The 15,599-nt window shown below is 36.3% G+C and overlaps 2 protein-coding genes across 2 annotated transcripts; one reads left to right on the top strand and one right to left on the bottom strand.

Annotated features, from left to right (window-relative positions):
- Positions 1–44: 44 nt before the first annotated feature.
- On the bottom strand, positions 45–7,900 carry LOC113680947 (centrosomal protein of 41 kDa B). The gene is made up of 12 exons (XM_089206506.1): positions 7,809–7,900; positions 7,644–7,707; positions 7,487–7,534; positions 6,962–7,023; positions 6,411–6,474; positions 5,615–5,762; positions 5,173–5,336; positions 4,148–4,215; positions 3,379–3,493; positions 2,954–3,121; positions 2,161–2,217; positions 45–1,554 (listed from the first exon to the last, which is right to left on the bottom strand). Exons 1-12 carry the CDS (start codon positions 7,845–7,847, stop codon positions 1,445–1,447), a joined length of 1,107 nt encoding a protein of 368 aa, XP_089062632.1. The 5' UTR covers positions 7,848–7,900; the 3' UTR covers positions 45–1,444.
- Positions 7,901–7,946: 46 nt separating this feature from the next.
- LOC113680948 (mesoderm-specific transcript protein) lies at positions 7,947–15,295 on the top strand. The gene is made up of 11 exons (XM_027198002.2): positions 7,947–8,137; positions 8,968–9,050; positions 9,662–9,739; positions 10,223–10,353; positions 11,096–11,172; positions 11,571–11,611; positions 11,925–11,992; positions 12,245–12,346; positions 13,122–13,198; positions 13,740–13,800; positions 14,518–15,295. The coding sequence occupies exons 1-11, from the start codon at positions 7,981–7,983 to the stop codon at positions 14,645–14,647; spliced, it is 1,005 nt and encodes a 334-aa protein (XP_027053803.2). The 5' UTR covers positions 7,947–7,980; the 3' UTR covers positions 14,648–15,295.
- Positions 15,296–15,599: the final 304 nt, after the last annotated feature.

Raw genomic sequence — 15,599 nt, forward strand, 5'->3', positions numbered from 1 at the left:
ACAAAGACTAAAAAAGAAGATAGTATCTGACAGTACACAATATGTTTTTAACTCAAGTCTCTCATTTTATTTACAGAGTGCTATTCCAAGTACATGTCGTGTGAAGAGACTCATTCAGCGGTAATCAGCGACTACCATTCCACTCAAAATCTTATGACTCATACTCTTCACTGAGCCAATAAACACTTAAAATTATGAATGGGCACGAGGGATATCTTTTTTAATCCAATCGTTCTCATTGCGTCAAATATGAAAAAAGATTATCGTCCAGGACAAAAAATATAATGCAGTTTACTTTGACTCCCGTTAGAAGGAGCGACAAGGTGGAGTTCACAACAATAACCAATGCTGGAAAACTGGGTCGAGCACGTGAAATCGAGGCTTATCTGCAGACCTCTCTTGAAAAACAACTTAGAAACCTTCCAAAGTCACTTTAGGGGTTTAACTTTCTTATTTCATTAGCTTTCCAATTTTTTTTCCTGCGGAAATGTTATTTTAGGACTATTTGAAAATTAATAGTCTAAAAGAGGATATTTGATGTTTCAAAATGTTTACCACAAGTACTCCACTAATAGCCTCAACTACATGAATTCGACCCAGGTTTCCAAGCTCACGGGTAGAACGAACCGAGAGAAGACGAAGTAGACCACGCCAAGCCAAGATAGTTTCGTTTTGCTAGCGATTTTGTTCGTTTGTTTGTTTGTTTGTTTGTTTGTTTGTTTTACGATCACACCGTGGTACGTCTCAGACGCCTGCAACCGACGTTCCCCTGTTTTCCCGAATTCGTCCGATATCTAGTTATTATAGCCATGAAACATGGGAAAACTTTCCCATTCATAACAGAATATCTATTATTAAAATGGGTAATTTAGTGTTAACAACTGGGTTGAAAACGTAAATTAGCCACCGTAAAGAGTAAAAAAGCTGACGTTTCGAGCGTTAGCCCTTCGTCTGACTAAGGGCTAACGCTCGAAACGTCAGCTTTTTTACTCTTTACGGTGGCTAATTTACGTTTTCAACCCAGTTGTTAACACTAAATTACCTGCTTTACTCTCCCACCGACGCAGCACCACAGTTTCTTTAGAAACTTACCCCTTTATTATTAAAATGGTTGGAGAGAACATAAAGTTAAGGACATATTGAGTATATTGAGCACCAGTGCCCGATTGTGAAATGAGTGACACAAACTAAAGCAAGTAAAGCTTCTTCCCAACGTATGCTGCAGTCTAGAGAATTCTTTAACGGCTCTCTTCGTCCATTGATCTTTGTCCAAAATATCCATTTCATCGTCAAAACCACGCAATACCTCTGCAAACTTTTTTACTACGTGGCCTTCTATGGAGGCTGGTTAACATGGCCCTTCGCAAATTGAGGCTTCTTCCAAGCCTTCACGCGCTTCCTTGGATGAGGTCCTGAAAAGAGAAATGTCTTGAAATCTATTGGATTATTTCCAGACAGGTTTCGAGCTGCGACTGGTGGCAGAGCTGGCGGCAGTTGACGCTCTGCTTGCCGATGACGCTGCTGATCGACTGGACAAACGAGAATTTTGACGGCCTGTGAAGTAATAAAGCGAGAGTACATCTGTCAAATAGCAATCGTGTTGTCTAAATCTTTTTTTTCTCTCTTTCTTCATTCCTTCTTTTATTCAACTATTCATTCATTCACTTTCATTCATGAAAGCAGCTATTAATTAATTAACCTGTAGAACAGGCGTCATCTTAACGAAAGAGCGCTCAGTATTTCTCGCTGCACTCTGTCCGTGCTTCATGACCGAAAGCCAAATATTTTCCCGTTCAGCCCGACTTCAGGGTGTCAATATGTATTGTTTTCATGACCATCGTTCTATTTTTTCATACTATGTTCTTTTCTTGCTCCCAGCTAGGCTCGCGGCCGTGCCGCTTTTTCCGGTTCAGCTCACACCATCGCTAACGGCCCTCACAAGGGAATTTTTGTCTAATGTTTTCCAGTAATAGAGCGCGCGGACGGACGGGTCACATGACAAAGTCAATGAATCAATTATTAACTAAGATATTAATCAATAAATTAAATATCAACCTGTATTTCTTCTTCTTCTTCATTTTACTCATTACATTTACAAGCTCCTTCTAACGTTAATTATCCATAGAGTTCTATACATGATCTTATTTCACTACAACTTACTGCTCTTGTCTTGACTCAAAAGTTCATCATCCAGTTTATCTTGGAGTTTCACCAGATCTGCCTTCATGTCAAGGAGAAATCTAACGTACATACCAAACAGGAATTTGAACTCATCAACAAGATTGACGAGAATTGCAGATCTACCTTATTTTTTATAAGCTTAATCATACACACAGTTTGATTGGTTCTTAATTATGATTTATTAGAGGACAGATCATAGATGACGTCATCATTACCAGTATTTGCTTTTTTTAATCATATAAAACAAATAGATTCCAATTTAACGTGGGTCTGTACAATAAAAAATTAAAGAAGACGTCAAAACAGGGTAAAGACGTAAGTGACACACTCAGCTGCGCCTCGTGTAACACTTTTTTGTTCTTACCACGTTTTGATGTTATCTGTAATCTATTTACTCAACAGGAGTATGGCAACATTGAATCTATTTGTTAAGTAAATTTGTCATAACCAGAAATTAGGTGTAAAATCAAGAAGGCAAAATTCAGCTGACAACTGTGTTATTTCTCTTCAACTTTTTGCAGCAAAATGTATCATTATTGTAAGGAGAATTTAAATGTAAATCGCTACTCGAAATCAAAAGGTAAAGAGTCTTTCACGCGCTTTCAAGCAACTTAACGTTTTCTCAGTCTACAACTTAATTTTAGAATTTTGTCCTCGGAAGATTTGCCTCTATAATCAGTAAAAATAATCAGCGAAATCATCGTAGTATTTTTATCGAACATTACTATAAAGAGAATTCTTGGTTAAATCTTATTTTCATTGCAAAAGATACCCTCAGGATAAAACCATTTCTGGTCAGCAGAAGCGTATGGACTGGGTCTAGTCGCGCTCGTCGATTTCCCGGATGACTTTCGTGAAGGTGGAGGGGTGGGCCAGCAGGACTGTGGTACTTGACCAGCGACTAAGCCTTCAGGAAACTTCTTATACAACACTTTGAGACCTGCGAAATGAATCACTGCCGTTCACTTTAGTGGTCTTGGAGCTCATAAATACTTAAATCATGCTATGGTATGTTATGGCAAAATTTCTTAATCGTGATAAATTTCTGAAAATTATGTTTCAACTTGCACAAATTCTTATTGACTTGTCAGCAACTTCCGTATGTCGTCGGAAAATCTTCGGCAATTTTCGGAAAGTGTCGGTTCGTTATCTGAAACCCGTAACATTGAAAGCCGAAGCTTTTCTGACATTGCTCACCTCCTGACAACATGAAAACGTTGTCAACCTCTCTCTGTACAAAAGTCGTTGCTGCTGCGGGAGCTAATCTTTCATCTTCATCGTACAGTATTATTATCTTTCCCAGCTTATTTTTCTGTCAAATTTTTAAAGTTAAGAATCGCAAGCGAACACCAAAAAAGTGATAAATCATCAAAGACAGCATATCATTATCAAAATTGACCTTAAAAACAAATTGTAAACCCAGTAATTTTATCTACTCCATGTAATTTATACAAAAATTCCTCTAACGCAAATGGCACACTACAAGCAGTCGTTCCTTTATGGCGAAGTGCGTCGCGCGAGTAAAAAAATCAGCGAAGAGAAAAATGATGTTCGTGCACCACATGGAACTCTGGAAGTGAGGCGCACGATAAAAACGATAATTCTGCGTGGCGTGCAAATGTCAATTTTTTCTGTTGATCTTTTTAAACTCGCACGACGACCTTTCGTCTTAAAAAAGAAGGACCGCTCGTGTACTACACTAATGGCGGACTGCTAACAAAAAAATTGCGTTTACTGGTGTCTGGTGAAAAATTCAGCTTCTATGAAAATCAGTTATTTCTATTTTGGCATTCCAGGTCTTCAAAAGGTTTATGATTTTATGAATAATATCGCGCGTTTTTGCCATAAGATACATGCAGTGATTTCACTTAGCAACCCTTAAGTTTGGTATATGTTGCAATTTTACAAATTCACAATATTTGAAAAAAAAATCCAAAATAACCCCCTCTCTAGTAAAAAAGGATACAAATGTAAGAATTTCTTTAGTGAAATAGTTGTATGATCTTGATAGCATTGAAGAAGGATAACTAAGAGCTGAAAATAAATAAAACGGTTAATTCTGACGAACTTTTGTTCAATATTAAAAATACATTAAGCATCAGTCTGCACAACTGAATGGTGCTGTGGTTGAAAAAACATAATGACTCAGGAACTACTGTTCCCCCCCCCCTCAACACACACCCCCCCCCCCCACACCACCACCTGCTAAGCATCATTCGCCTGCTATATATCTTTTATCCTCTGGCCGTCTGATGATTTGCAAATCAAAGATGCTGGTTAACAATTTTAAAACAAAATACAGGTCCTCATTAATTAGTGTTGCAGAAAGCGTCTGCAGGAAGCGTCTGCAGGAAGCGTCTGCAGGAAGCGTCTGCAGGAAGATTGGAGATGAGCCAAGGAGAGGTTTGCCATGGTCCACGAACTTAGCATTCTGGACCCAGTAGTTCAGAGGGAAGATAACATTATCCAGAGGATAACTCACTATCCAGAGGATAAGTATTAAAAAAAAGTATTGCATTATCCAAAGGATAGAGATATATCCAGATTTATCCATTCTCTGAACAACCGGAGCCTGATTGGTAAGAGGTGATAGGACCTGTCATTTTGACAAAAACTGGTGCGTTATAGAGATGATCAAGGCCTTATTATGATTTGTGAAAAGCAACAGGACCTGTCATTTCAACACAAAACAGCTTGTGCCAAAGCACTTATGTGAGAGCCTGCTTGCGAGCTATGACATACAGAGCACTCTCCTCCCAAAAACACAGCCATAGGATGTATAATTGAAAGCTTTCTTTTTTCAAAGAGACAAATCAATGTTAGTATCTGAGAAACTGTGCACCTATCCCTCCCCTAAACCAAAATCAACCCTAACTTGTTATTAGTTAACTGTTGTTGCATTAGGGGAGGGTTAGGTGCACCACTGCTCAGATACCAACATTGATCCAAAGAGACATCTAAAATACTAACATGACCCTTATGAGTACACACCTCCTATGATATGACATTGCTTATAGGCATCTTCATCTCTAACATCCAGCAAAAGATAAGGCAGAGATTCAACTTCAGGAACTGATAACTGTTCTTCATCAAAGCTGTTGTCTTCTTTTTCATCCTTGTCTCGTATGTCAACTTCTCCAACACCATGTATGAGACTTGGTGAATAAACCCAAGATATTATTATTATGAAGATGGTGAATTTTTTTTGACAAGGAAAAAACAAAACAAAACAAAACAAAAACTATTACGAAAACAACAGGTTTGCTTGAGGTTTGGCTGAAAATTTATTAAGTTAGCTTGTGAATTCATTTTTCCAGTCATTTTTCCACACAAGCATAAAGACTGGAATTCTTAAGGTGTGCAGTCTGACAAGACATTCAAAGTACACACATTGACAATCAGTTGAACATTATACACAAGGCTTGCATCTAACCTTTGTAGAGTTGAGCGTGCACTACTTCTTGCTGTGGAGTCTGGTCTGGCCTCGTCATCTTCTAGATTTAAGGGAGGGATACCTTCACCCTCTCTTGGTGTCTCTTTATCTTCAGCTGTGATAGTTTCATCAGACATCACACTTTCACCTTTCATAAAAAATGCACAACATCAAATCCTTCATTTTTTTAAAAACCTTTTTTAACTGGATTTTGAAAAAATTAGTTAAAGAACAAAAAAACATGTCAGTGTCTCAACCCACTTGTCTTTCCATTAAAAAACTGTGTGTTTGTTGGTGCGTCTGTGTTTCTCAGTGCATGCCTGTCCAACCTCATGCCTGAGTATCTGTCTATGTATGTTAATGTCTATCTGCCTATCTGTCTTGATTTACTTACTATCAGTCTAGTAGAGCAATGTTCTTTGCACATGGGCTCTGCAGATCAAATATGTATTTTATTAAAAAATTGATCAAATTCCTTTATGGGAAAAGAGAACCCTAAAAAAGTTGCCTTATGCAGCTTTGCAGCTCATCTAAGAAGCACAGGTTCAAATCCTTTCAAAGCCTGAATTTTCAGTCCCCTTTTCTGCAATTGCAATGCAGCACACCTGCTAAGATCATAGTTCTACTTAAATTGCATCTGCAGGCTTTAGATGAAATCTGTTTCATCCAAAATGTGATTATAATCAGTCTGATTGTCTATCTCTTTGTATTTCTGCCTGTACATCTGTCAATCTGTTTGCTGGCTCATGGAGGCACAGTTGAATAATTACATAATAAAATAAAACAAGTAACAAACCTCCAGCTGTTGATATACTGTTTCTTTCCTGTTCCAAGCTTACTGCTTCTGCAACTTGAAGGATCTAGATGAAAACCCAAAACATTGATATATGCAAATCTTACAGAAATAAATAATAAAACACAAAATTATCTGAATAAAAGGCACAGGACATAATACAATAGAATAGGGAAGTTACACTTTGATAAATTTACGTATTCTCAATACCTGTTTGCTGGATAGCATAAGAATATTATAGGGAGAAGTTACGTGTTAATCACTTCTGGAAGTTAAGCCTTTCACTCCCAAGATCTGATTGTTAATTCTCCCTTCTAGCTGCTACACATTTCCTTTTAAATAATTTACATGAATTTGGTGTTAAATCAAGAAAACAACCTCTACCTGATTAGTTTAAGTATTCTTGTTACCTCTTTGCTAGACGATGAATGGATTTTATAGGGAGAAGTTACATATCAATCACTTGTGGGAGTTGAAGGGTTAAAGGATTAAATAGGTAAGCTGTTTGTTCTGCTTCAAGCTTACAATCACAATTGACAAAACGTATAACATACCAGCTGTGCTAAGGTTGAAACCTTCATTCTCTTGAAAATTTCATCCTTCCTGTATTTGTAATCTGAATAGTTTAATAAGGAGAAATGTTAGAAGTTTGTCAGAGTCAAGGATCAGTAAAACTAAATTTCAGAATTAGTAATGGATTTCACAATGTCTTCCATAAATTTTTTTGTACGGTGAATGTTTTTCCTAGCCTTGTGACTTGTTAAATATTGTACCCTCCATAGAAATCTCAATGCAGAGCTTTAATTGCCCCATTCTCAAGAAGATTTAGACAATTATGTTTACAGACATATATAAATAAAATATAGCCAATGAATGCTAAATATTTTATAATAGATGAAGGCTGGAGATTGACAGCTGATAAAACAGCTATTTTACCCATAGCTCGCAAAACAAGTTAGATGTAATTCATTTTCGATCGAAGCCAGTGATCAGATCAAACTTGAGAATAAATTAAGTTTAAATCATTTAATTAAATTCATTGGCTACAAGTACGACATGCAAACTAGAAGGTCACCTACTTTTCCGCATTTCTTCGATCTTTTGTTCATATCTTGAAATGCTGGCTCCTGAGACGAAGAAATTACAAATATATTGTCATCGGAGGGCAACACATCTAACAGATTTAAAATCAGATCATCTGAATTTGTAACAATAATCTTCATTCAAAAAACCTACCCGTGTCAACGGTTGCGCCAATATGATCATACTTTGGATTCTTGTGGATTTTCTTCTCCAGAATCTACGCAAAAAAACGAATACAATACATTACATCTGGCTTCAGGTAGAAAAAAACAACAGCTGAATTCGAATCTGTGTTAATATGATGAGAAATCATCCTACATTTGGAGGTTTTTTCACGGATCGACTCGTTGCTGACATTTTTGTTCGCTCGAATTTCTAGCGTCGTCAAGTCCGCGGTTACTAAGTCGTTTGAAAAAAGGCGGGGGAGGGGAGAGTTATTTATTTTGTTCCAGGCCGCGCGCGAAAGATTTCATATCCAAGACTAGATGACATGGCGATTTCCAATTTTCAAATAGCTTGCGCCATAGCTGTGGTTGCAATTGCTTCTTTCATCAATTTACCTGCTCCAAATTTCTCGCAGAGGCTAAAGGAATGGCGGAAAATGGGACAGTACTTTAATTATGAGGGGAACGCGATATTTTATCAAGGTTAGATGTGGCGCGCGAGCGTGCTTTGATCTCGGATCATATCATGTTTTTATGCGCACAGTCTTTTGCATGTCAGTTGAAAATTTACCCTGATTTTTATGCTGGAATTAGAAAAATGAGTATAATTTTTCAGTTAGGTTCTCGATTTTTGTTTGAGTGCTTGGAATGAAAAATCGACGGCAATTCCTTGAGCTGAAATAAGTTTCGTCATAAGTCGTGCGTTAGAAGGGGATATTTTTCAAAGACCTCTTTCAAATTGAATGAAAGAAGCTTTGTATACAAGTCACTGCTAGCGTGGCAATCCCCATCATGTCTGGAAAAATCAAGACCAACTTGAGGGTAAAATACATGGAATTCATGCCGAAGAAAAGCAAGCTTGATAACTTTTATATTTTTACTGGACATTCCAAACGAGTTCGATTTCATCGTCACAGACGTGAAGAGGGTTTGTTAGGATGAAAGACGCTATTGGGCTTTATTCACGACCTAATGGTTTGGTGCTATGGAACATTTTGATTGTTGGGTTTAGGTTTAAGCTATGACCAAGGCTCTTGTGTTGTCTTCTTGGTCAAGACTCTAAATCCCCCTCTTTAATCACCGAAGAGTACATGGGTACTAACAAAACTTCCTTGGAAACCCGGTGAGAAACTTTGAGAGTAGGGGGGGGGGTGGTTAACACTACGATGGAATGATATCCCAGGGGGGGAGGTGGGAGCAATGCTCAAAGTCACTTCATGCTTTGGAGGTCAGGTCAGGAGACATCAGTGATATCAGTCCATATGACTTTACCCTTGTTGATAAAAACTTGTGAATAACAAAATTATTTGCAGATTTTAGAGGTTATAAGAAAGATGATGATATTGTGGTTCTCTGCATTCATGGATTTCCTACTAGTAATTATGACTGGTCAAAGGTAAGCTTGATCTATATTTAAGACAGAAGAGGGTAAAAAATATTACCTTTTCTCAGTCAAGTATCTCTTTTTGCCTTTTCTTATTTGATAATTAGTTTTATCTTTTGAAAAAAGATCCTACATAAAGCTGGCAACATACTTGGTGATTTTAAATGCTGATCACAGCAATCAGTGAAATTTGCCAGGTGTTCAACAATGCAGCAATTGCAATTTTCACTAATCGCAGCAATTGCGACATAAAATTGCTGATATCTGACAGGTAAGGGAGCATTTATTTTTGCCTGTGATTAAATTTGCAGCAATCAGCAAATGAAATCACCAGGTATGTAACCAGCTTTAGGCAGCTAATATCATTTGCCTAACAATCACTCAATGTTCCATCAGGGATAATTAGTTATAGCAACATATTGCCACTGAAAACTGAGCCATATTTTGATATCAAAACATGGTTGCCGTAATTCCATTGCACCTCACTCAACTGGAAATCTCAGTATTAGGGCTGTTATTTTGCATCTAGTAGTTCTGAAATAAAGGCTTTTCAACAAGAACTAATGACATCTTTGTGATTCTCTAATTCAGAAAAATTTTGCTCTAATAATGAAATGTTTCAGGTTTGGGAAAAACTGAAAAGAAATTTTGGAAGAGTCATTGCAGCAGATATGCTTGGGTTAGGATTCAGTGATAAACCTGTAAGTATAACAAGGAAGGCTGTCATTTTAAAACATGTTTAACACAGCTAGTGAGTAAATCTTCCACATGAGTGTTTGCACATCAGCTCTCCTGCCTTTGCTCCTTATCTACTTTTGCACTCTCTTCCTCCGTGTTCAACCTTTAACTCACTTGAATGACCAAGACAGAATTTCTCCTTACAATATCTATAAAAAATCAAGAAGATAAGTGATGAGAACCTAGAAAAGTATCAATTAGGGGATTATTAGTTGATCCAAAACCAAATTCTCAGAAGTAACATCACATAAATTTTATAGTGGACAGTAAGGAGAATTACTAAAAAGATCTTGGGAGTCAAAGGGTTTAAAGTGAAGTCTTCATATGAAACACACTCAAATAGTTGCTGCAGTATGATATCAAGTAGTAACTAGTTGTCAGTAGTGATAAATACCACACCCCAGTTAGTAAGCTGACTGTGTACTCATATTCACTTAATTACCAAGCGCGACAGAGAATACACTGTAATGGAGCAAGCCACATTACAAGAGACATTTCTAGAATATCTTGGAATCACCAAAGTTCACATTTTAGCCCATGACTTGGGAGATACAGTGGCTCTTGAGATGTTAGCAAGGTATGGATAGTTGTATTATGAGTTTTTACTTTAGATTGCACTCTATAATCTTTTCATGTATTTAATTCCTAACTTGCATATAACTTGCATGAGACTGCACTAATCTGGAGTTTACTTAATAAGACAGTCTGGAAGCTAAAGCTTTGAAAATGGTACAAAGTGTATTGACCCTTCCAATCCAAAGAGTGATTGGCTTCCAATTTTTCCTCACATTGTTATCCTTGAATCAAACATTCAGGTGACCAGACTAAAGGAAATCATCATCAACTAAGAAGGCTCTTGATTGTTAAACTAATTCTCCTTGTCAGCTCCTTGTCAGCACCTCACAAATATTTGGAGAACAGTACGGAGAACTCTGAACTTAAAAGGGCTACTAAGAATAATTTTCCCAAGATTCTTAGTAGGACCACTTCATCAACCCTATTGCTCCCAAGATCTCATCAGTGATTCTCCTTACATCTGCCATTCAGTTCTTATGATGTGTGTGTGGAGAATTTGATATTGGATCATCTAATAATCTCCTAATTGATACTTTTCTATATTCTCATTACTGGTCTGCATGATATTTCATTGATATTGTAAGGAGAAATTCTGTCTTGGTCACTTGCTCTACTTGTGCAAGCATGAACACACTAAAAATTTTCTTTTTCAAGTTCTATATATAAGAAAATTGTTCTTGAAATTTTGTTTCAATGATTATATCCTGGATTCTTTGAAAATCTTGTTCTCTTTTGTTATACAGATATGAGGAAAGGAAAAAGAAAGAGTTGGATCCAACAGAGTATGTCAAAATAGAATCCCTTTGTTTAACTAATGGAGGTAAACAGCTTCTTATTGTCACTTGATGTCTCATACTGATATCTAGAAATGCGCTTTGAAAAACAGAATACAATTAAACAAGCCAGGAACCCCTGGGAAACCTCCAATATTTAAAATTTTAGATTCAGGATTACCTATGGATGAGGTGATGAGAAATTATAATTTCATGGGTAAAAATCAATGGATTGTGAAGAGTTTTACTGATTCTATACAAGGGAAGTTATTACACATGTTGTTACTAGGTTCCAAATGTAAATTTTTTATTGAAAATTGTTACTCATATTTGTATGAGTATCAGCACAATGATGATAACTTTTACTTGCCTAAAGTAAAAATTTAATTTTATCTTCAATACTTAATTATTTATTAACTCTCATTGTTTTTTAATCAATTTTAAGGTATATTTCCTGACACAAACTTCCCTAAAGTAATTCAGAAGGTACTGTTTTGCTTGAATTTTTTGTTATTAACCCTTTAAATCCCAGAAGTGATCAGCATGAAACTTCTTCCTGTAATATCCTTACATTACCCAGTAACTAGGTAATGAGAATATTCAAACTTATCAGGTAGAAGTTGTTATCCTAATCTAGCACCAAATTCTCATAACTACTTTACAAAGAAATGTGTAGCAGCTTGAGGGGAGAATTAATAATTTGATCTTGGGAGTTAAAGGGTTAAACTAATTATCATTACAATTGAAGTACTTTTAGTGGTATAAGATACTTGTTCATGATTTGAATGTATCATTGCAGTTGGGGTCAAATCCATGGTTTGGACCTCTCATTTCAAGACTAACAAGCTACCCAATCTTTGCAAGAAGGTACACACCGCTATAAGTTAGCTTCTACTTCCAATTCAATATAATTTAAGTTTTCTTAACCTAAACTTAATGGAATCAAACCAGTACCCATTGGATGTAAGGAGGTTTTCACTTGCCACCATAGAGATTCTGTAGCTGACATTTCGAGCAGGCAAAGGGCTAGTGCTTGGAATGTCAGCTTAAGAATCTTTCCACAGTGGCCAATTTACATTATCAACTTAATTGATAAAACCATCAAATAATTTTTTCCAGTCTTGCCTCAGTGTTTGGTCCTGGCACACGGCCTCCTAGAGAAGAGCTAGAAGATTTCTGGACCATCATGAGACACAAAGATGGTTACCTTGTAGTACCCAGGTAAGCTCAGCTGGAACTTTCAGTCTCTTTAGAGACATCTGTCCCATCAACATAAATTGTGAATGGATCCAAATACTCAAGAGAATATTTTAACCAGAGTGTCTTCAAACCCAAGCCGTATTTTGTGGAGACTGTCTTCTGATCAGTTATTCCTTCTATTACCCTACTGCAAGAAGCAAATGAGAATTCTAGGTGAAATCTAGCTAACTGCCCAACCAAAAGTGCATTAACATATATTCATTCCAACTGACTTACAATCCCAAATAGAATTCTTGGAACACCTAATGCAAAACGATTAGAAATGAATGTGTTTTAAAATGGTGTAGGCAACAGCACCCCTACCCCTTACCAATATTTATTAGAATCCTGGAAACACTAAGAAAAGCTGCAGTTGGTTTCAGTCTTGCTTGGAGGGTGGTATGTGCACATGGGGAGGGGGAAAGAAGACTCAAATATGAGTGAGTTTTTTAACAGATAAAGAACACATTTGACAGCCACAGTATTATTAAAGGATTAATTTTGAAGGTGTCCTAACAAGTTTAGACCAGGATTATAGTAAAGATTTGTTTTAAAATATTTTCTGGCTTTAAAAGATTATTATTTAGATCAGAACAGAGTATTTATTACTGATGTCTGAAATGTTCATCAAATATTTTTAGGGCAAACAGTTAGTGCATGGGGCAAAAGAAACTACTTGGTGGATTTAGAGGAGTAAAGTTTACAATTAAACGCAGCCTTCTCTATCTTTATTTATTGCGCTCCCATGTTATTTCAGCATTCTTCAGTACATTAATCAGAGGAAGGAAAACAGAGCAAGATGGGTTGGTATCATGCAAACCACAACAGTGCCAGGTAACAGCAAACTGTACCTTGTTTTCAAATTACAATGCATCTGTGGAGAACAGGGCCACAAAATAATGAAGACCAATGAGAGGGCAGGATAAATACAGTCATGAAGACTACAACTTGTTCAGATCCAACCAATCACAGATAGCATAATTACATGACTCGGAATTCTCAATTGATGTGTGGAATGAAAATGACTGTGCAGCCATAGGATGTTAATTGATATCAGGATAAAACCACAGTTCTTTGGGGTACTTTCATATGTAGTGTGAATTGAATGAGTGAATCAATGGGGCCCTAAGCTAATTTAGAAAATTATGAATTTAAAACTAATTTTAAAAAATGACATACTTAGATAGTGAAAGTGTTGATCATCAATTTATGTATTGATTGGATGGGCATTTCTGCCATAAAGATACAGTTATTTGGTCTTCCAGAACATAGCTTTCTTCACTTTGGAATAGTGCTTAATTTTTAGTACTTTAAAATGCATTTGTTGTACAAGAAAAAATTAGTATTACCTGTATTTCCCTTATCTATTTTTTAGTGCATTTTATTTATGGACCTGCAGATCCGATCAATCCTCCTCAAACACTTGTCAAATACAGGTAAATAATTTTAATATTTGTATTACATCAGTAAATTAAATATTCTATTAATAATTGTCTTGTGAGAGTAAATGCTTAAACTGCTAAAGCTACATTTTGGTTTTAGTTGCATAAACCCTTCACACCCAAACATCAGTATGTATATTCTCCACACTGTACTATAGCAGCACTATACATTTCCTATAATACTGACAAGGAGAGTTTGACAGTCAAGAGCTGCTTATGTTGGAGATCAATTTGTCTATTCTCAAGAAGTCATTGTTTGATTTAACTCTCTACACCCTAACATCAGTATGCATATTCTCCATACTGTTCTCTACAGATTTCCTCAGGTGCTGACAAGGAGAATTTGTTTAACAATCAAGAGCCTTTTTAGTTGATCATTTCCTTTACTCTTGTGACCTTAATGTTTGATTCAGGGGGGATATTGTAAGGAGAAATTAGATGTAAGTCAGTCTTGGGAAGCAAAGGGTTCAAGGTGATATTGTAAGGAGAAAAAAGATGCTAATCACTCTATTTACTGTTTCGAGGGTTGTTTGTCTAGGGTGTTGCTTCCATTAACCTGTGATTTGTTTTTTTTTTTTAAGTCTAGTCTGCTTTTTGAATAATTTTAGAACATCAAATAAGGAGGATGGTGAATGTTCAGCTCATTAGTTAAGTAAAGAACCAATCTTTCTACTTAGAGCAATTTCATTTAAAAAAAATTTTTTTTTCCAGGGAACTTGTTGTTAAAGGGACATTTTCAACAATGTCGAAGAATATTGGACATTACCCACACTGGGAAGATCCAGATGGATTCATGGCAGCATATGAACACTTTCTAGTCAAGGTTATTTCAGAAGAGTAATCTTGAGTGTTTTAAGCTAATATTAATAGCAGTAATATTTGAATTTTTAGCAAATGTTTTTTAAAAGCTTACACATGTGTTATATTGTAGGAAATGAAATAATCTTGAATTTTAAGTGTCATATATTTTTACCTGAAACAAATTCTTAATGATTATAAAAAAATTTTTGGATCAATATCAGTATCTGGGCAACTGCCCACCTACCCCTCCCCTAACTCAACAACAGTCAATTGATAACAAGTTGGGGTTAAAATGTTGGGTTAAGGGAGGGGTAGGTGGGCAGTTGCACAGATACTGATATTGATCCAAATTTTTTATTCTGAAAAAACCCTTGAACACTCTAATTGATCAAATCCAAGATTCCCATATGAAGATGCTTTACATAAGTTTGTATTACATAGGGAGAATTTTGTTAGGTTTTTTAAATGAGGACTGCTAGATCAGAATGAGAAAATAGTGATGATTGGCTACACATGAAGCAGGACAGTAGAATGAGAACATTGTGAAATAATAAATGATGAAGACCTAGGTTAACTTCTTTGGGAAGAGTCAGTTTGCACTGTCTCAAAATTGTTCATAAAATAGGCAAAGAAATCTCCAAAGGAGTTTCCAGAAGAATGCAAAATAAATTTGAATGTTAAAATGAAATGAAGGAGGTGTATTTTTCAACTTATTAAAAATAAGCACATGTCTGTGTTTTGTAATAGATTGTTGTTAGTTTGTTTGTATTTGGCCATTGTTGCTGTTTTAGTGAGGGGATGGGAGGGGATGTAATGCATGATCAGCCAAATCACCTCAGTCTTTGACTCTCTCTGAAAAATGATTTACACTTGAAACAAGAGCTTTGGCCAAGGAACATTATCAACTCAGTAGATAAACTCAATTCATCTGGTACAGAGCATGGCATTCCTAACCTTATAACTCCCATGAGTGACCAAGACAGAATTTCTCC

This window comes from Pocillopora damicornis, chromosome 5 (genome assembly GCF_964200805.1).
Source record: "Pocillopora damicornis chromosome 5, jaPocDami1.2, whole genome shotgun sequence".
NCBI lineage: Eukaryota > Metazoa > Cnidaria > Anthozoa > Scleractinia > Pocilloporidae > Pocillopora > Pocillopora damicornis.